At 30.0% G+C, this 23,627-nt stretch overlaps 1 protein-coding gene across 4 annotated transcripts in view; it reads left to right on the forward strand.

Annotated features, from left to right (window-relative positions):
- LOC132917066 (protein Tob1-like) overlaps positions 1-22,162 on the forward strand; it is a 42,215-nt gene extending 20,053 nt beyond the window's left edge. The window contains exons 3-6 of one of the 4 annotated variants that reach the window (XM_060977610.1): positions 3,312-3,368; positions 12,587-12,998; positions 15,374-15,948; positions 19,268-22,162. In XM_060977610.1, the coding sequence (XP_060833593.1) occupies positions 12,600-12,998; positions 15,374-15,948; positions 19,268-19,844 (1,551 nt within the window). In that variant the 5' untranslated portion in view covers positions 3,312-3,368; positions 12,587-12,599 and the 3' untranslated portion in view covers positions 19,845-22,162. Of the gene's footprint in view, positions 1-3,311; positions 3,369-10,900; positions 11,154-12,586; positions 12,999-15,373; positions 15,949-19,267 lie in introns of those variants that run through there. The other 3 variants (XM_060977619.1, XM_060977600.1, XM_060977628.1) reach the window with 3 other exon arrangements.
- The last annotated feature ends 1,465 nt before the right edge of the window (positions 22,163-23,627 follow it).

Genomic DNA, 23,627 nt, shown 5'->3' on the forward strand with positions numbered 1-23,627 from the left:
AATTATTATTATTAACTTATAATTCAACATCAACGTAAAATTGTTTGAGGAAAACATTTTTTTGGTTTGGGTATTTTGATTGAATACCTATTAAAGTATTAACTATAAGGTGCACCTACTTTAACAACAACCACTGGGGAGCGAGTATATAAATAAAAAGTGTTTAATATTCTAAGTACGGCAGTATAATATTATATTTGCAGGATCCTACACGCGCGCGCCCCCTTAGTTAGTAATGAGTACGATGGTGACGACTGACGATACTTATGACGTGCATTTAATATTATTTTATTTTAATAATATATTCCGACGCTACACAGCGCCGTCGCCGTGTGCCGTCAACTGTGCAAATAGTGCAAACTCATCGGCGGGGCCTGTCGATTGTAAACAATATTTATATTTTTTTGTTCGTAAAACGAACGTTCAAAACAACAGGCGCTTGTGTAGTCAGGTTTGCTTTGGAGTATCGCGTGCGGTTTGAAACTGGTCGATAAAAAACAAAAACTGCAAAGAAAAATAACATAATATTATATACTCGAGTATTACGTTAATCAACCTTGAACGCTGTACTTCGGACGAGTATTTAATATTTTAATTCAAAACGATATCATTATAATATGTATTACCACGTATATGTTATAAAATTTAGAATTTATGTAAATTTTAACGAATTTATTATTTAAAAATGGTTACATAATTCTCGTGAACCGACGACAAAAAAAAAATTTAAATGCTTATTATAAAGTAATATATAGGATACATTACCTATGAGTTTGAGGTAATACGTCTAAATATTCTTCTCTGTTTTCGTTTTAACTATAATTGCGGTCTAGTTTATACATGTGCTATGTAGTTTATGTGGTACTAATATTGGAAATGTTAGCGATAACAAAATATTGTAGATACCTATTTGACTTAAAGATAAATTGTACGCGATCTCATGTACATTTTAAATATATATTATATATCAATGCACCGGCTCAATTACTAAAAATTTAAAATGATTTTCTACACACTACCCATAGTTCGAGATCAATTAGATTATATAATGTTATATTTATTCATGTACCTATTATGTACCATGAGCAACTATGTGTGTATGATGTATCGACAAAAACGGTAACATTTTCACAATAATTTACTTAATATTTGAACATGCAAATACCAATTTACATGTTTATTTTTATTCGTTTTGTTAGTACCTATATCTAAATGGCTATATTCGTCGCTATGTTTTACCTTTAATGAGGTTTTTTTTATCGTCTTGAAGATAATTTATTCTAACAATATTTTTTTATTGGTAGTATACGTTTAATTATGTTTTTCTATTGCAAACTAACGTTGAGGTGGAACATATAAAATTGCGTTAATTCTAAATGAAAACAATTATTTTATTTATATAAATTTTAATACATTCTACAATCAAATGTAATATAAAATGTAATTAGGTTTTAATTGTTTTATACTAAAAATACTTAAGTTTTACGTAATTCAAATTGATTAACACAACAATGTATTAAAATATAAAGCTTAATATTGTTCATTTTAAAAATAATAATTTTAATTAAATTATCACACTTAGAAAACAAACTGAAAATGCATAAATGTTTCAGAGGAATATATATAATAATGAGGAATAATTTTCGATTCGATTTTTACCTCGATGATTTTTATACGATTTTATTGAAAATACAAAGGAAAAAATAGAAACAAAATCGATATCAAATGTTTATAACAATATAATATATATATAATATACGAGTAAACATAGTTGTATACATTTCTAGGTAGATTGAATGGTGATTGTAGAGTGGTAGCTTTTTGACCTTGACTTTCATTCGTGCAAGAACGCTTTTCCGGCGTAGTAAAAATAACATTATTGCCATTTATTATTATACTCTATAATACGTCTCTACACTATATAGTATATATACTATTATAATATACGATATATAACGTCCGTGGTTCGCGTGGCGCTTACAATGTGTGCTTTAATGAATTCAACCTTGTGTAAGGTTAGCTTTATGAATTTCCACACACAAATATAACAATAGTATAATTACTATAGTCGGAGACATTTACGTATATATTTATTCCGTAAAAATATTCCATATATATGAATTTATTAATTTTATTGTTTCCAGTTTTACGTCATATATGTAAAAAAATATTTAACAAAAATATCTAATCAGAAACCTTCGAGGAAAAATAGAGGACACTCATTACGTGTCAATTGTATACACAATACAACATACATACATTCGGATTTGACTATGCATGAATAATGTGTACATATTTAACTGAAAAATTCGCAATAGCCAATAGCTAATATGTAATTAAATATTCATAACGAACTCGAAGATGTGTATCCATAAAATATTATGAGACTTGTAAAGAGTATAGTTACCTAATATTTATTATACAATTTATGTATTTTGAATACTAATCAAAATTTAAATATTTTTATAATTTTGGATTTCAAATAAAAATTTTTATATTAAATAACATGTCAGTATTTGATAAATGGTACTATAAACTAGTGATCGGCAACCGGCGTGGGCTCGCGGACCGCATCTGGCCCGCGCGTCTATTGTATACGGCCCGCTTTAAATTTTTTTTTTTGATAAATAATTTGAAATATAACATTTTTATTTTTGTCTGGCCCGCGAACTCTGATTAATTTATGAATGTGGCTCGGGAGTCCAAAAAGGTTGCCGACCACTGTACTAAACGATTAAAACATAAATATTAAGTATTATAATAGTTGTACATGTATTATTTATTAGGATTATTGTTTATAAAAGAATTTTGGTGATATTTTCGACTTGAAAAGTTAAAGCCAAAATAATATTAAAAATATACAATAAGTTGTGATTTATTCAAAAAGTATTTATTGTGGAAGGCTGATTTTTAGAAACTATTTACAAACTGAAATTAGATATATACATTGATTTTATTAAGCAGAACTCTAGTAATTATTCATAGTAATTTAATTGCCATTTATCGTGTTAGATTTGTTAAATATATAATACAACGGTTTAAATGAAATAAGCTTTTTATGAATGTTGTAATACCTTTAAACCTATTTCTAGGCTATTTCTATTTCATAATGAAAATTCTTCTTAATGTTATCGTAAGACAAACAATAAAACGCTCCATTTTTTTATTTACTTTTACACTTCTATGCACGGTTATTGTCAAGAGTTCACGATTGAACCAAAACTACGAGTATTATATTGATTTCAATATTTCATTAAGTGTGTATGAGATAAAAATGACGTTCTATACTTAATGCCTTATTTGTAATACAGGTACATAAAGTATGATCAAGTTTATTCGAAGAACTGGATTTTGGTGTTTTTAAATTGGTAATATATTATATGTCTTCGCTATACCTCTTAATACACATCGCACATCGCAATAATATGCGTACTAACTATGTATTAACAAAATATTAATTTAATATTGGCGTCTGTCAGCAAGCTTATGGTATTATAGGTGTATATTATGCACATATAATTATGTAGGTTTTACGAATAGTTTTCTATTTGACTTGCAATAGCGAATAGCAGTATAATTGTCATTTATCGTCATTAATTAACATATTTATCAACTCATCGTTGTCATCGCACAATAAACAATACATAATTTGTAACAATATGGAGTATGGAGTATATTATTATTGTAAGCAACTCTGTCTTTGATTGTGTCGTAATTATTAAGGGGATGCAACATGTTTGAAAAATATTTTTTAGAGTTTTTATCAATACTGCAGAGTTATCAACTTGGTACTCGAATATTATAATTAAATAAATAATAATATATCATGCACATTATACAAGAGGTTTAAATATTTTAGAATATAAAGTATGAAATATCTTGACGTATGTCATATACTGATAAAGACTTATTCACCAAATATTCTCACTTCCATTTTAAATTCTGAGCGGAGGGATGAATGTATTGATTTTACAATAATGTATTTTTTTTTGTTTTGTTTATGAGTGCCTATTAAAAGTACCTAGTTGATAAAATTTAACTTTAAACTTTGATAATGGTTTTGGATAGACATTTGAATCTAGTTTGTACTTTAGAAAATTAGAAATTAAAAATTCTCAGTACTTTTTTATAATCCGAAAAAAACAGGAATTTTTATGCTAAATCTATAAATGTTGATTAAATACATTTCTTTATTTTGTTATAGTATAAAATCGAAAAATCACAGTAACTTGACATTTTTATCATGTATACAATCAGTTTCTTTGTATGGTACAATTATCAAAATATTTTGAATTTTTTTTTTAAGCTATTTAAAGAAAATTTGAATATTATTTTTATTTTGTATAAATATTAATAAAAAAATTTAAGAATGGGTAAAAATTATTGAAAATGTAATTTATGGTTCCTAATAAGAATTTAATTTTCCATCTATAAAAACATCAACAATTTATCGTCATAATAATTTCTTATTTAAATTTTGAATTTCGACAAAATTTGCGAAAATCTGAAAATTAGTAGTTATAAATATATCAACATTTTTTCTGTTTATATAACTAAGATTTTAAAATAGAATACAAGGTTATTTATAACTTTTTCAACCTATACAAAAAAACGAATTCTATCGAACTGTCAAATTGATTCTTTTTAATTATTTCATCCACCCGTATAATAACTTATTTATTTTCAAACAATTTTTTGTAATTCAAAAACAAATAATTATAGATACTTGAAATTTTCACAAAATGTTTATATTATCATTTTCAACTTATTCCGATCTATTTATGGGCATGCCAATTTTTTCAAATTTTTAAAAATTATATCAACACCGTAATACTAAAAGTAAAACAAATGACTTTAATAGTTATATTAAAAAAACATTAGGTATGAAATATAGTTAATGATATAGGCTGATAGACCGTTTCCGCTCAGAATTATTTATCCTATACAATGATAATATATCACTAAATTCAAATTGTACACACCTAATATACAGTAAACGGTAACCACTACCCACTTGTTTACCTTTTTTGATTTACCAATGAATTTATTCGTGTAATTTTTCAGAAAATAAGGTTTCTAAATATATTTAAAAATTTCAAAAATCCGATTTTGAAATACTGCATTATAGAAGAAAATAGAATGTGATCATGTTTGTTGTATCACTTCTATCACTGTATATATTATATTTATTAAAATATATTAACTTAAAGCACTTTGGTAGGAACATACTTTGGAACGCTCACTAAATAATTTATGTTATCATGAATATTCCAAGTGAAGATAGTTTAGTTGCTAAAAAAAAGTAGATATCAATTCTAGTAAGCTGGTAAAAAAATATATATTAAAATAATATGGCGTTATTGCAAGTATATATATTATATATATATATCATACTTCTGTTATTATTATAGACTTGTTCCTTGGTGTAGGACGTAAACAAGAAGGGAGCGAAACCGTAACAGTTCTGTGTCATCTACCCCCATAATAACGCTAGTGGTTAGGTTAGGTTAGGTTAGGGTATTACATGTATCCTATGTGCCTAACGATATGGATAAAAAAGTTTACAAAACATACATTAAAAACGATGTCAAAAAGACAATTTTTTTATACCTATATATCGGTCGTGTGATTTTTGCACAAATTCCCTTTCCCTCCATTCGGCTAATATTTCACCACTGTCTATTTCAAATAATCATTGCCGTGACGCCGTCAGCTGGTTATATCTACATTATGCACGTCCAATTCTGTATAAAATATTATTGTTATTTTGGCACCTGCAGTATCACGCGCACATAATTATTTTATTTCATGACAAAAACGCGAAGTGTGTTTTCGCACCGTACTGTTTAGTGACAACGTGGCGGCCGGACCGGCTGTAATTCAAAAGGTACGCCCGTGTGTCGACCGAGTTTCAAACTACCTATAATAATATTATATTATCGTGTATATTTTTACTCAGGCGCGCTAATAATATATATATATATATATATAAACATAATGATGAAGTATGAACTCTGCCCCTTAGGCCATATAATATGTATAGTATTATCCTAATAACGACGGTTATTACGATAACCAAACATTATTATAATATTATCTACGATAAATTGCTGAATATGTGTCCACCAGCCAAACGGTCAACAATGTACACCATACGATTATAAATTGTTGACAGTTGTTTAGCTTTTTGGATTTTGTACGTCGACCCCATAGACCTATAAAGAAATGGATTGATAGCAGAGAGAGAAGCACGGAGGCCAATATAGTTATAGAAAAATATAGCGTAGAACTCCGTCCATCTAAACCCATTAATAATAAAAGAAAGAGTGAGAGAGAAGTTTCACAACGTAATAACATTTAAGAACATATCATAATATGCACAGGTATTGGTTATCTCTTTCTAACATTGTTAGCACAGGCAACCTATGGCAGTCAGCAGGGAAGGTATGGGAAACGTTTAGTTTATATATTAATGTGTCTATATTGTTGACTCGATCGACGTCTCTCTCATCGAACACAATATAATATTTTATTATTTGTGCAGGCAATGATAAGTACATTTAAATTATTATTATCAACGTGCATTTGGATATTGGACTAACATACGTTTTGGGGATGTATTTAATATAATATTATACTTTTAATAACATTTGTTTATTTTGGATCGTTATGGACTTATGGCGCCAACGCCGCATACACAATTATTGTACGATGGGTGCGAAAATTCTTCATACAAAATGATACAATTTTATATAATTTTATGTAAAATGGATTCTCACAGTTTTACTTCCTGCAGTCCTGCTCGTAGTATATAACGTTTGCTGAAACATGGCACAGCTGTTTTTCTTTTACAAACAGTATGATATATATTATTTTGTGTATATTATTATCAGATACATTACAAACTGCAGTTTTTATATCTATATGCTTACAGTATTATTATATTTCAGGTGTACCATGTTATTTACATATTCGTGTACGAGAAATTACTAAGTAGGTACATAGGTACTACATACGTTTTGGGAACAAATTTTACGGGTTACTATATCGATTCCTTAAACGTCATCATTAAAAAATCATAATTAATTGTAGATAAATTGTTTTAGATTTTTTATCTCTAATGAAAGTTATGAATATTTAAAATAAAAAGCACGAGTGTATTATGTTCAAACGAACGAAGGCCAATATTTCTAAATTCTCGTTCGACCTACTTGCTTGCGTTTTGTTGCTCGTCGTTATACAAGTAGACAGGTTGTAAGGTACTCGTTTACACCAGAGCAGAATCGACAGTCAACATGACATTATATCATACCCAACATAATAGTAAATAATAATAATAATAAGTAATTGGATTTCACCTTTAATACAAGAGTGTAATAGTGATCGAAGTACTCGTACCTACATATATACAATATACATATTAATATATTATATATATATATATATATTCTGTACATGCGTGTTCATAATTATTATATGGATATTGAAATTCCGGTTTTATTTTTCTATCGTTTTTGCACCGATTTCGTTTAATGTTAATGTACTATTTATATATATATTATTACGAAAGCACAATAGATTACCTTTTAGTCGAAACTAGAATATGCAATACTGTACAAAATAAAAATGTAAACATATGTTCATAATATATATTATATATATCAGGTATACATGCTGTTGTATTTATATAGTTTTGCAATACTCCTTTAAAGCATGCGAATGCCTCGCTGAATGAATTATTACGAATAATCAGTGGCAGATCTAGGGGGGGCAATCAACCCCCCCCATTCTCTCAAAAAAATAAATAGTTTTAAGTCCCTGATTTTAGTTTTTGACATAATTATACTTCAAGGATAACAAAATTATAGTGATATATTTTTTTATTACTATTACTATAAAAAATATTTTTTTTTATTCTGTACGAGACTGTAGAAAGTAACATATGTATGTACCTAAATAAATACTTTATCAAAATTAATGTATGCCCTTTAAAAATCGCCCCCCCCCTGTTATCTTGGTCTGGATCCGCCCCTGAGAATAATGCGGTATAATTACTAATAATGTATTGTTATTCATAACTTCATAAGTGTTAAAGAAGTAGTAAGTACATAGTATATAAATAAGTATTAAGTTATCTTAAGTCGTACATGGTAAATAGCGTAGTATATAAAATATAAATAATGCGCACGCATTGCAAGGATGTAAATTACTTTCGACAAATACATTCACAATAATATAATATTAATTCTGGAAACGCTTGCTACGCTGCACACGCTAATGCGCTGTACCTCGGGCCACACGTGTCTATCAATACAATCATCTCTAATTACCATCAGTCGTCGCTTTATGTGCGCAATTTTTCAAGGTGCGAATATTTAATACGAAATTATGTTTTTTCCTATTCCCAATAACGACTGTTGAACCGGCAGTCAATGCGCGTGTTGAAACAAAAAGTGAAAAACTACATAAAACCGTTTGTCAATATACAAAGTGGTGATTATTATGACTATTATGTATATGATATACCATCTGGCATTTATCTAATACTTAAATTATTATTATTATTTTTTTATTTTGCGTGAATTGATAAGTTCATGTTATACCTATTCGTTGGTTATTATGATTGGGGGTTGTTTTAATAAAGATGGTTCGAATCAATATTTATTTTTATTTTTTATTTTTTATTTTTATTTATTCTTCAAGAAGATAATGGAAGAATATGTTATTATATTTTATTTTTGAGTTGATTATAATTGCTTAAATCAATTTAATTTAATTAATAATGCACACAAGAGTATATTATCTTTATAGAAGATTTCACCCAATATTTAATTAATACTTCTTTACGAAATATTCCAGTTTGAATTATGTAAATTCACTTTATATGAAATGTTTATAAATGCAATACCTAAAAACGAGTTAATAAACAATTTAAAAAAATATTCTTGAAAATAAAAATACAGCATTACATGAAAATAATTAAAATCAAGTTTAAAACTGCAATTATAGCATTAAATATTAGAAATAAAAATACTTTAACACAGTTAAACAAATTTATAATATAAACGTAATAAATACTTGTATGAATATTGAATGTAAATAGATACATTATAAATGTAAACGTGTAGTTTCTTGACAAAATGATTCTCCAAATTTAGACAATTAACGTTGCATGTGAAAAATTCGATTATTAAAAATTGTTAGATGAGTGAATTTGACATTTTGACATGCGTGAATTTGGGAACGATGGTGGACAAACAGTATAAACGACGTGTGTTTATTTTTAGTTATAAATTCACAATATATTATATTATATTCGTTGTTGTATAATGCGCAAAGTGCCAAAGTTTATTACTAGATATATTTACTATTATTTAAATAATAGTGTTGTGTTTTTGTATTTTTTTATTTGACTACATACTTGTATACTCAAGCCTAAACGGTCCGAAAAATGTTTAAAGAAAAAACAAATTAGTGTCTTGTTTGTCCCATCGGCCTTGGCTGAATCGCCGTTGAATATTATTTTAAGAACATTAAAAACGTCCGCGACGATTGGCAACGGATCAATATATATGCGGCCACGTTGAAGCCAATCGCCAATGGACATATTATATTATGTATAATGTATATAATAGGTACATATATATTTATTATTATTCAAATTTTTGTTGAACATTTTTTGAACGTTCATTGCTTATGTATAGTATATTGTATACAATGTTCATTCGTTTGATTTTGAACGTTTTTTTTCTTCGAATGTTTTACGTTTTTCTCGAAAGTGATATAATACCGTTGGCGACATGCATAAACACTATACGTGCACGTGATATGCGTGCGTGCATATAGTGAAGGTGAAGGTGTTGGCTTCTTGTGGTGGCTGGGAGTGGAGAAGTATGCTATAATCGAGTTGAGATAGGAGTATATAATATGCGCGACTGACAGATGACGGTTGTCGTTCAATTTCGTTTAAATTATTATGCCTTATGTTTATAAATCATAATGGTCTTATAATCTATTTATACCAAATTTCTAACTATATAGAATAAGGTGTTTATAGCTATATGTGTTCTATAGAGGTAGCTAGTTTTATCAATATTTTAAAAGTTTAATTACTGATTTCCATTAATAGTTGGGCAAGTCTTAAAGTTTTTACAGAAAGCATCCTTCATAGAGGAGTATGGACGTGATAATGTACGAGAAGTGAGGATAAATATGGTGGGTTATTTTTTATCAGGGATAAATATTTTAAAATTACAATGCTATTATAATATATTGATAGCGGTATCAATATATAGATAGGACAGGTATATCATCATTTACTATGGTGCTAACTAAACGAAACGCACTGCAACAACAGACGAAAACAGCCCATTACATGTGTACAATATATTATATTATGTATATATGTAATATTATTGCGATTTATGTCATTATATTAGTTCGACCTTCAGTCGCGATACGAACAATAGCCGTAATAACGATGCCAAACATCCTGGTTAGGGCTGAACGGTTCTATTCTAAAGTGTATATATATATCCATCGACGCTGTGCGAATATATAGGTTAGGCCGTTTTAACCGGAGCCAATGCTGCGTGCGACCTTATGCTGCAGTGTTGCTCTTCGAGTTATGTCATATATTACACTCATATACGATATACCTATTATTATTATTGCGTTTACTTATTTGTGAATGTCGTATATGTTATATCTATATGTATATACGTATCATGATATAATTTACCTAGTACAATAATATCAATTATCTGCAACTATATATATATATATATATATATATAAACGCCTGTGTGCGTGCGCGCGTAATCGTAATGCGCACGTAGGTATATTGTGCCCAGTAGTCGGATGTTAATTAGTTGTTAGGTTGGCCTGTACGGACTGCGGATATTATTCAGTATAGGTATACACGCGTAACGGTGTGCAGTGTTGCAAACAAATGTGTAAATTTGAGTCCGATCAGCATAGTGTTTATAAATATTTTATACCTATAAGCTACGTATATGGTCGTGTAAAACCCTGTATGATGGAAATATTTGTCATACTCCCGCAGTGACGTATAGCAAACCATTTCAGTTGATGAAGTACTGCTGATGCACTCGTTGAATAATCGTATCGATTGACCTGTTACGTTTAATTTGGTAATTATATTAACACATAATAATTAATTTATGTCAACTTTGTCTAATGTCTAAATATATACATAGGTAACATATAGGAGATATGTGAGATATATTATATATAGTTACGTACTGTTACAGAGGTTGTCTCTTGTCGGGTTATGTGTATTTAGCCATTTAAACGTAGGTATTGTAATTTAGGCACATTTATAATAATTATAAATATAATATATTAATATAAATACAACTAAAATATACAAATACGAATATACGATACACTTAAAGTTTTAGTGATATTGTTTTCTAGCCGAATGCGGCGCCAAGTTCTTGGAGTAATAAAATATTCGTCCGCTTGTTCCATGATGACGACCTTTGCGCAAATATGAGTACACTCACAAATCGGTCATATGTTTCTAGGTCAATGAGTTATAACTTTTAAGCCGTTCTGCCGGCGTCGACACCACACCAATATATATCATCTTTCTTACATAGACCGTATGGCGCGTACATACCTACTACCTAGTAATGTTATTGATGCTTTTGCAATATAGCTTTTCTTGTGTTCCGATATAATAACAAACTATGATCTAAATTTACTAAATTTAGTATATTTTATATAAGAGTATGGCTAACGACTAAATATTATGTGAGTGCATACGACCACGGCAGTCACAGTGCCTGCGAGAGTTATAATGGTAATAATTATTGTGTTCCAATCGACAGTGATGTACATATACATATATAGCATTATAGGTACTTATATATAAGTGTACCCTTTGGCCTCTATATTGCTATCAATGTCTAAATGTTCACATAAAAATATAATTAAAATTTATCTTAACAATTTATAAATATATATTTATTGCAATTTTATCCACTGCGAAAACAATATATGTTGAGGATTAGGATGTAATAAACATGACGTATGATATAGGGTCATAAAAAAGACTATTCTGTAATATTAGAGCTTTTGTCTTGTTTAATTAAAAATATGTTAATTTTAACAATGCTTTAGCATTAAGTATTGTTTAAGTTTTACGTTGATTGCGCACCATACGTGGCGCAATTGTTGTACCCATTATAAATAACTTATGGCTATATACAATATTAAGTACCTATATAATATAAATATATAATTTTTGGCTTCATTCAAAAGTAAAAAATTAATTTTTTTACTGATTTTTATTTACTCTAATTACAGAATGAACTTTTATCAGGATGGATTCAATTATTTAAAAAAATATGATGAAATTCATAAATATTTTTTTTAAATGTTAAAATACAATTACAATAGTTACCTATTATAGTATAGATTTTAGATTTACATTTATGTAAATATGTGACCGTCTGTCAATTAAAAATAACGTATATTATATTACATACTATTTAGTATTGGTATATCGTAGTATCGTAGCATATAGATATTAATTCGGTATTTAAATATTATTTTCCAGAAATCGCGTCAAGATGCATATCGAGGTTAGCGTAGCGTTGAACTTTGTGATCTCGTACCTGTACAACAAATTACCTAGACGACGAGTAAACATATTTGGCGAAGAGCTGGAAAAGTGCCTGACGGAGAAATTCGCTGGCCACTGGTACCCGGAGAAACCGTACCGCGGTTCGGCGTACCGGTGCATCAAAACGGGATCACCGATCGACCCGGTGTTCGAGAAGGCGTCCCGCGAGAGTGGCGTAGCCATACAGGACATCCTGGAAAATTTACCGCAAGATCTGGCTGTGTGGGTGGACCCCGGCGAAGTCAGTTACCGCATCGGCGAGAAGGGAGCTGTTAAGATCTTGTATAACGAGAATAGCGGTGGCCTTCAGTTCGACACTCACGACGACCGGACCGCCGACAGAGAGGTAATGCGTGTTTGTATTATTTTAGGGTAGGACCCGTTTGGAAAAATTAAAAAATAAAACACAATCTGTTTGTATATATTTTGGAAATCTATTCTGAGCTTATTTGTCACTTTGTTATACATTTGAATTCATGAGTTTTAAAATGATAATATTTTGAGTTTCGAATCATCAATATAGTCAATATAGATAACAAAATATTACCCACCGTTCGGGTAGGTATTTAGCCTATATACTTATTATATAAGTAAGGTATAATCAAATATTTTAAAATATAATATTTATATGTTAGTCAGTAGGTTTAGCAAGGATATACACAGGCCATCCTTTTATAAATAAAAATATTTTTTATAATTTATTGATGCAGCAATATTTATTATAATTTAGTACCATTTGGCATTTGATGCAGTGCGTTGCGGAGTTTATCTGGGCGTGAGCTCGGAGCTTGAATGGCGGATACATTTGCGCAAGGCACAACAATCGTACAGTTTGCCTATATATACTTTCATATCATTACAGTGATATGATACCAAAATGCTCATATATGCCAGCTTATAAACGAAACAACAGAAAAGCACGATAAAACTTGTGATGTTTATAAATCTGTTTATATATTATGTAATATGTGCTGATATAGTGACATAGTGCGTTATACAGCACGTTATGCAATTATTTTACCAACGTTTTCTTCAGATTTTCTAAACCTACTCCACATATTTTAATAATACGTATGCACAATTATAATTTATAAATAAAGACCGTAGAGGTGTAGGAAACATTCTTACAATCCTATACAAAGAACCCTGTAAATTACAAAGGTGACTGTGTGCATCTTACCTCCGTAAGTGTCCGTAATCCTCGGGAAATAGGCTGCACGAGTCGTCAATCCGATTTTGATCAAAACTATCGTTTTTTAACTAGGTACTTCACATACATTATATTATATTATACGACGTGAACGGCGACGTGAAAACAATCGGTTATAGAATATAGATTTCGGCATTTCGCTACCGGAATTTCGTCGCACTGCACAAACACAACACTGAGTATACACGCATTCGTGAGTTGTATACAATAAAAACCAAATATTAGGTAATAATGCGAAAACGGTATGATAGAGAACGTAGTACGGACGATGAGTTGACGGCCGCGACGGCGATCTTTTCATAAAAGATTCAAGATTGACTAACTTTCAACGGAAAATATCATGGTTACGTATTCCTGGGCCATTCATCACGAGTATACCGCAAAATAATTTGATTGGTAATTACTTCGTCCACGTGCTTACCGTGGTTAATTCTACATAAACATTGCAAACCACTATTTATAAATCAACCAAGAAACCGATTTTTTTTTAATTTGGTTGGTACAGGACAAAAGTTATATTTTGGTTTCTCTATTCGTTAACACTGCATATTTTTATTTTATAACATTTTTCAAATAAATGTAAATAGGTAGGTACTATAATACTATAAGTTTATTAAAAGATTGATTATTTTTTTGTCGCACTACTCAAAATGTTATTCAAATGTATGGCATATGAGCATATATTGTAATACACGTAGCGATCCCGGTGTCAGAATACTATAAAAATCTGTATTAGAATACTGTCTGCATAGGCACAAACATCTTTCCTTGAAAGACTAGAGTATGGGAGGCTAAATATTTAATACATTTTTTTTTATACAATGGAAAATAAAAGTTTGTAGGGGATTTGGTGGTTGGAATTATCGTAACGCATATCATATTTCAGCGTACGTTGCTAAATAATAAGCGAAAGTTTGAATATATTGTTCGAGTGCACGTATCACGTAATATATATATAATATACTATTATATTAAATGCGTGCAGGCGAATAGTACGACAAAAGCTAAAACATTTAATCCCTTCGCAGCTCACATACAGGGTGATTTTTTTTTAAGCGTAATCCACTTATTTCGTCATTCGACTCTGTGGTATTGAATATTATCATATTATATTATACAAATGCAAGTACCCACCTGTATCTACTTATTATATTACTCTACATTTTTACTAAAAAAAAATTTAACTATTTTTTCGTCGTAATAATCGTTTAGTATCAAAATCACATATTTAACAAAAATTTAAAAATAACAATTGACTAAAAAATAATTGCGCCTTATGTTCAAAAATTCACACTGCACCTATACATAATTTATATAATAGGTTTAATAAGTTCCTGTCGACTGGGTCATGCCTTTATAGGTTAAAGAATAAAGATATTCAAACTCGTTTTAAAAATGCCATATAAATCCATAAAATCGATAACTCATGCCAGTTAAAAAACTACAGTAATATTATTATTACTCTAGTTTCAGCGTGTTTGTATAATAATTTGTGTTTGCATGTCTTACAGGTCGTCAAAACATTCAACCCTGAAGCACAGTGTTTCCGGCCAATCGACTCGGTAGCGTCCAGCTTAAGTTCTCTGAGTATTTCACCACCGGACAAGTGCTCGGTCGGTTCACCGACGCTTGGTAGTGGTTCCAACAACTCGTCGCCGACGCATCATAACCACCTCCACCACCAACAACAACACCATCCTCACAACCAGCAACAGCAAACACAGCTACAACAGCCACAGCACAATCCGCTGTTGTACGGAAAATCGTGTGGTGGCGGTGGCGGTAGTAGCAGCAGCAGTAGTAGCAGCAGCAGCAGTAGCAGCAGCAGCAGCAGCACTGTAAGCAATGGCAACAGTCAGCAAACGTCGCAGCAACAACAACAGCAGCAGCAGCAGCCACGAAGCCCTAACGGTGGCGGACCCGCGGTTGCGGTCGCAGCTGGCGGTGCTTATGTGCCGTGCCGACAGCCGTCTGTGCCGTTGACGTTCACTACCGCCTCGTTTGCACAGACCAAGTTCGGCAGCACCAAACTCAAGTCCAACAACAAGCGAGCTAACAGGTTTCTGATGACTGATTTCATAGAAAAGTAGGCGGAAACGTACCTACATTTTTGACCATGACGATGCATTATATGTGCCGTAATGAATTTGAATTAATGTGTTAATGGATCATGAGGGAGGTGGATAGGTGGATTGTACAACTGTACTATTGGAAAAATACCCTGCACTACTGTTCACGATTTTCCGAGTTTTATTCAAAATTTGAATCATATAATTTTTATAATATTAGTATGTATATAATATAATAAATTATATAAATTAATATACTCGTATACATATACCCTATATGATAATATATACGTACAAAAGGTAATAAATAATACAGGGTAGCTTTATTTAAAATTTACATAGGTAACTATACACGATTTAGGTGTATATTCAGTCATTATTATTCAAAATTGTTTTCCTTATTATCCATTGACATTGGACAACTTTGCTAAGTAAGATGTTCATGTAAGACATTGTTGAATTGAAAGATTACTTAGTAGAGATAAATTCGACATCAATATTATTTTGATATTTATTAGGTTAATAGACTAATAAGTTGGAATTATAAAAACCTATAAAAACTAAAGCAAGCTTCAGCTACAAAACTCCTTTACTTACCTGCCAGTGTATTATATAGGTATTTTAAATTGAATCTTTTATACTATGCTTATTTTAATTTTAGATATTGAGTAGAGTGATGAATGTGAAAACTGGAAATTTATTGGAAACCAATCATTAAAACAAAAAAAAAAAGAATATTTACCAACACTATAGTTTTTAACAAAATTAATTTTGTTTTATTTTGTAACAGAGGAAGGAGTAATCGTAGGGACTCAAAGTTTTAACTCATTATTTATATTATCATCTTATAGACCTAATATAATTTTTTTAATATTTTACTTTTTTTGAGTTACTTATATATATTTGAAATGTTTTGATATTTTAGTTTTAATTGTTTGGTGGAAGAAACTGATCCAAGATCCAATTATGGTTTAATATTTGGGAATTGGGATATCCACACACATATAATATTTACTTTCACTCTGTGTAAATTATTATTAATTAAAACGATATTAGAAGGGTTAAAATAAGTGGTCGTACGTTAGTTAAAGAATTAGGTCTAGACTAGGTCATGAATGATTTAAAATAAACGTGGTGCATACATATTATACATTTATCTTTGCACGCATACCAAAAACAATGGGTGATTCCGCGGTGGGTATCACCATGATATTATGGTAGGTATGTACATAGAGACATATCTTATGACGTATCGACATATATACTGTAGGCATGAATTTCGAGACAAGATTGATTTTATACTATCCATGTTATATTATACCTACTATGTAGCTATATACATAGGTTTAAATAGCCAATAGGTATGAGTAGAGTTCACTGCATGCAAGATATGCAATAAAAACAATTATTGAACCCTTCTTGGGTCTGTTAACTGTTTGTCTATTTATAGAATTTTTGACTCGTCCTATAAGTTCTTTATTAACGCGTATTTCCGAAGACAATTTTAGAAAATTATAAATATTGATATTTTTTGAAGAAAATATTTTTATTTGAGCAAATAAAATTGTACCCTTTGTTTCCTTTCTTATGATGCATAGTATCATAATATTATTATATCCTGTATTTACCCCGTGTGCAAATTTATGCCTGTATATTTATGTTTTCCTGTTTGTAACATCCTATATATATACACGCGCTTGTTGCATGTAATTAATTATGCGCATATTGGTTGTTGCAGTCGATTGGGCACGCGAATTATCGTGGTATGCATATACACCTTTAATACTGTCTCACTCACTCACTCTCTCTCTCTCCTCTCACTCACTCACTCTCTCTTCTTTTACATAGAGGTCATTCTATTAGTCTGTATTGTGAAACGACGTCATAACGCAGTGGTGGGCCTATATTTCAGATTATATTATACATATATACTTTCAGATGCATAAGTGTATACAACATTATTATGTGTATAATACATATGTACTAGACGTCTATACGCGCTAAGTTACGCGCCTGCAAAAGGTGTCAAACGAATGGTACCTATTATAACAAACACGCATATCCAATTGTGACAGATGTCCTCAAAAGCTTGCGGAATATATTTTGGTTGTTTTTTCGGTTATTGAACCGTCAATCTGCGACATCGGCCGCGGCGCCTAGAAAGCAATAATACACACCTGTTTATAATAATAATATATTGTTTATAAGCATCGAAAGAACCGAGGACGTAATCTAGATTTGGGCCATAAACTATAAAAATATTCTCTTTTTTTTATCATTACTTTTTACGTAAACCAAATAAAACAATCACAACCTCCGTGAAATAATTAAAGCATTCTAAAAATAAATCGATTGACCATCGCAATGAAAATAAATAATAAATACAATTTATAATTTATAGAATTTAAAGTTATTCTGATTTAAGCCTCCTTAAATCAGTAGTTCGTCGTGGATTGGATCAATAGCAATTTTTTCTAATTAATATTATCATTATAATATAAATTAAAATAAGCAATAGGTATTTCTGGACGTAATAATCGATAATAGCAGCCCATTCAATCATTCAAAGCGGCACTTTCACTTCCTAACGAAATTTATTGGCTAACAAATTAATAGTAACGATGATCACACCCACTGTATTATTATTTAAGTATTTACAACGATTAAACGGTAGCAGTAAACATTTTTCAAAAACGCGTATATAAATGTACACAACAAGCGTATAGTCTACTTGCATGGCTACCTATAACTCACACCTATAGGCTATTATAATAATCGACTGACGACGTTCATGTTCAAATATTTAATATAGTATGTCATCTTTGGTTTTTTGCGTATGCATTTTGGATTGAAAAATGCGTTGTTCGTCATATTTTACGAGAGAAAGAGAGAAAGAATGTGTGTGTATGTATGTGTGTGTGTGTGTGTGTGTGTGTGTGTGTGTGTGTGTGTGTGTGTGTGTGTGTGAAATAGAGAAGAGAGGTGTAGAATCTACTTTATTATTATTTATTTATTACATTTTATTTATCAATGAAAACGAAATCTTTTCTGGGCATGTGGATAAATAAAAATAGCGGAAATCCGACAAATCAAAATTTAAAACAAAAACCAAGTAGTTTTTAGTAAAGCTATTCTCGGGAATTTATTTTGAAGAATTTGTAATTTTTTAATTTTCGTTAAGAAAGTATGTAAATGCATAATATTATACGATATCGGTACATATAATGTTGTTGCATGCGTCTGTGGTAGGTACTATGAGTTATAATTAATATAGTGTAAAAAAAGTGTTTCGCTGGAATTCAACAACTTAACTGACTTTCGTTTCGTTTTCCGCAGGATGTCGCCGACCGAGTTTGCCAACTACATCAAGCAACGGGCGGCTATGCAGCAACAACAAATTGTGGTCGGTGGTGGTGGTCTACAGCAACAACAGCAACGTCCGGTGTCACCGGTACAGCAACACCACCGTAGCCAAAACGGCGACGCGGCTTCCAACTACTTTTTCCAGCAACAACAGTACAATAACAACCACCAAGGCGGCGGTAGTGCCGGTTACCAAAGGCCACGGCAGTCCAACGGTTATCATCGGAACAGCGGCAACATGATCACCGCGGATTATGCACCACCGCGATTGCAGTTTGCTAACGGCGGCTCAAGCGGTTGGCAGAACTTCGGTGGCGATTTTGGGCCACAGCACTTTGGTGGCTCACCCATGGGCCCGTTGTCACCAGCCAATTATGGAACGGGACAGCAAATGCAATCCGCTGTGACTCCGATGCATCAGCAGCAGCAACAACAGCAACAGCAACAGCAGCAAAAGATGCAGGATAACTACAACGCCATGGGATTGGGATCGTCGACGTCGTCGTCGTACAGGTCCAGTCCTTTCCAACATTTGTTGGTGGCTAACTGATTTCAGTCGGCTTAGCTGACGAGAGACGGTTAAGAGCGCCCCCTTTCACCACCAAACCGCCACTACCCATGCCACCTAACGTGGCCCATGCACCCTCTTGACCTAGTTACATGGTTGAAGACCGACCCGCCCCATCCCCCTCTATCCGCCCACCTTGTTATCATTATTATTATTATTATTATTTTTTTATATAATACCCTCTTTTAATACACAGTACATATTATATACATACATAAGTAAACCCTCTGGCGCGCCTTCCCTTTCTCCACCATTAAAGATAAATAATGAAAGTTATTTATATTATATTTTTAGATAGGTACATCCGTTATTATATTATATTATTTCCGTTTTTCCAAATCCTGTATTTTATTCACGTGGCTACGGCAGCGGGTCTCATATCTATCTGTCATCATCATTTAAAACATAATTTATTTATAATATATATACTGCTATTACCTGTCGGCTTCTAAAATTAAAATTATCTCTATTGACAAAATTTTAAATATTATATTCATATAGGTAATTAGGCCAATGCTCGAAAAATATTTCAACTTCTATAATACATATTCTATCATTCATGCAGATATATAAAAAAAATGTTAGTTTTCTTTGGAAAAATAAAATAAAATATATAATAACAAAATAAATAAATACAATTTTAATAACATCAATATATATTATTATAATATGTGATTGATCACCCACAAGTATTATTATTAGTTTTTTTTACACTATTTTCCTTTTCTTATTTTTGACTAAAACTTTTTAATATTTTTAAATTAACGCATATATAAATTTATTTTTTTTAAGCAATTTATGACTTATCGTACAGACTTAATGAGATGTTTTTTTTAACAAATAAAATATTTTTACCAATGAGAGGATTAGACCTTAATTTATAATAATAACACGTACATTATATATAAACATATAATATACATATAATATACCTAGAGTCCGATGATAATAATTAAAGATACTTTACGTCTAGGTTAATATTATACTTATTATATACACGTATACTATAAATACATTTGAATATTTGATCAAACAATTGATTAATGATCCATTACATTAATGTATTATGTCAACTATGTGTTCTGTGAACATCAAATATTCAGTTCTAAATAGGTACAAAAAAAAAAACAAAATAATTAAATAATAATATTAAATTTAATAAATTCATTTTTCAAGTTAAAATATTTCTAAACATAGAATCTCCCTAACCTTTATACCTTTTACCTGATCTTTAGAAATCATCTTTTTTTTTCTCTTCAAATTCCTTGCTCTTACATGTAATATTTAAAACCAAACAGGAACAATCTAATTGCAATAATTGTGAAATACATAGGTGTTTAATAATAATATAATAATTATAATCATAAATAATGTTTGTAATATTGTAAATCGGCCTAGGAAATACGTAAAGTAAAAATTAAATATATTATTTAAAATGTTCTTTTGTAGAAATGTAGAAAATTTGTTATGACAATATTAAGAAAAATTTAAATTAAAAATTGTTATACTGGAAAATTTATCGATGGATCTCGCCAGTTATTAACTTGTACTTGCATTTTGCAACATAAATCGAGGTTTACTTAAAAAAAAAATCATTATAATTGTTTTTCATCATTATACCTATAGGTAAATATAATATTATCCAATTTAAAAAATTGCATGCGATTTTTTTTTTATTTTGAAGCTTTAAATTGAAAGTTTTATTTAGTAAATGTTTTATTATAATTTTTTAACTTATTTGGTATTTTTTTACTCTTTATATACATATTAAAGTTATATGAAATACTTGGGTTTTTTTTTTAGAGTTAGATACTATTATTTTTAAGTAGCGAAATTATCGTTTTAGTAAGTTTTTCTTTTTTTTATTTAATTATAATAATATAATATAATATAATATATACCTACACATATATTATACATAGTAATAATAATAAATTTATAAACATATATATTTTTTTGTGATTACAATTTAAGCCGTAGGGCATTTTTTTCATATACTAAAAATGTAATGCATATACATTTATATGTATGTATATAATATACGTATACCTACTTGCATATATTTATACATAATATGAAACGAAAAATTGTATTTTTTACTTTGCACTTTATTTTTTTTTTAATGAATATAATATATTATATATATGTCACACGAGGTTACCTATATATACCTTATACGTGTACCTAAGTATTGAACGTTTTGCTACTCGACCGAAATGTTTGTCTAACATGTTATAATTATAATATAATATTAATTATTATTATACATTAGGTATCTGAATATAGTAAATTGTATATTATTATTGTTTTCTCCAAAACATTTTTGTGTAAACGACGATCCCTACTTGTCGGTCACTTCGCTAATAAAATGAATCAATAGGTAGTCTTTAGTATCGAACCTATAGTTATAGTCCTATACCTCATATAATATATAAAATAAAACTTAGATTTAAGTATGCTTTGGTCCCATTGTCTTCCAACGTGAATTAGGTACCTCCTCCATAACAATCGTTAAATGTAACACGCTGATATATAGGTACCATCTTACCTATAATAGTATTATTGTATTTATATTATATTATGTCATTGTCTCGCATTTCCCATCCTCCAAAACAGAGAAATATAAATATAAAATTAAAAATAGATGTTATTTAAAAAAAGACTGTTTTTTTTACGACGTAGGAACATAACCGTAATTTTAGTTGACCGAATTTCGTAGCGTATAAGAAACTCTGACCTTTCCTATTCTCTCCCCCCAAAAAAAATTCAAACCCTCGTAAAGTGCGACTGACAATTTTCCATTAAGTTTGTTCTCAATTTATTTGATACAATAGTACATACCTATTAAATATTATTTACAATTTCGACGATTTTTTCTTTACCTACTTAATTCATACTTAATTGTTATATTATGAAACATAATATATTATACAACAATATATAACAGATTAACAGACAATCTAAAATAAAATATTGTTAACTAAGTATTATAATTCAATATACACCTACATTGCCTAAAATATCTTATTATATGATGCCAATACAAATTAGCTACTTGTATAAATATTATACAATTAACATATTAACACTCGAATCAACCGTTGTCATTTTATCATCGTGATATTATATTAGTATGGCTATAACACATACCTATATGACAATTAGCGATGAAAATCGAAAAAATAAAATAATAACGACGATACGATTAAAATCAATCGAAAATAATTTCTCTCCGGCCCTACATTTTCATCCGTTTATTATTTTCTCCGCGCGATTGTTCGAATACATAATATTATAACATACCCTTCCCCTTCCCACTACGTACTTAATATGAGGCCTTTACGTTGTGTAGACACACGCACTGCTATTAAAATATAATAATTATTGATAATTGAAACACAGGTGAAATAAAAGGTCCTTTAGATATGAAACGTCGCGCCGTTTTTCTTCTTTTAACATGGTTCATTATACCATAAATACCTTCAAAAAACAAATACGTATTATATGATATAAAATTGATTGCAACCGATCAATAATATTAAACGTTTTTCTTCTTTTCCACCCTTCTATAAGACCAATTAGATTTTCACTAATATTTTTAACCGTATCATAACTATTGCGTGCGTTTCTCTATTTCATAAATATCGCTCAAACTCAATACCTACGTAACATTATTGATCTAATGTTAAGCACTTCGTTTTGTCGTTTAATTTTTTACTCAATTCAGAGAACGCTTTCTTTTTTTCAAGAACTCACTTACCTGTA

Source organism: Rhopalosiphum padi, chromosome 1 (genome assembly GCF_020882245.1).
Source record: "Rhopalosiphum padi isolate XX-2018 chromosome 1, ASM2088224v1, whole genome shotgun sequence".
NCBI classification, from domain to species: domain Eukaryota; kingdom Metazoa; phylum Arthropoda; class Insecta; order Hemiptera; family Aphididae; genus Rhopalosiphum; species Rhopalosiphum padi.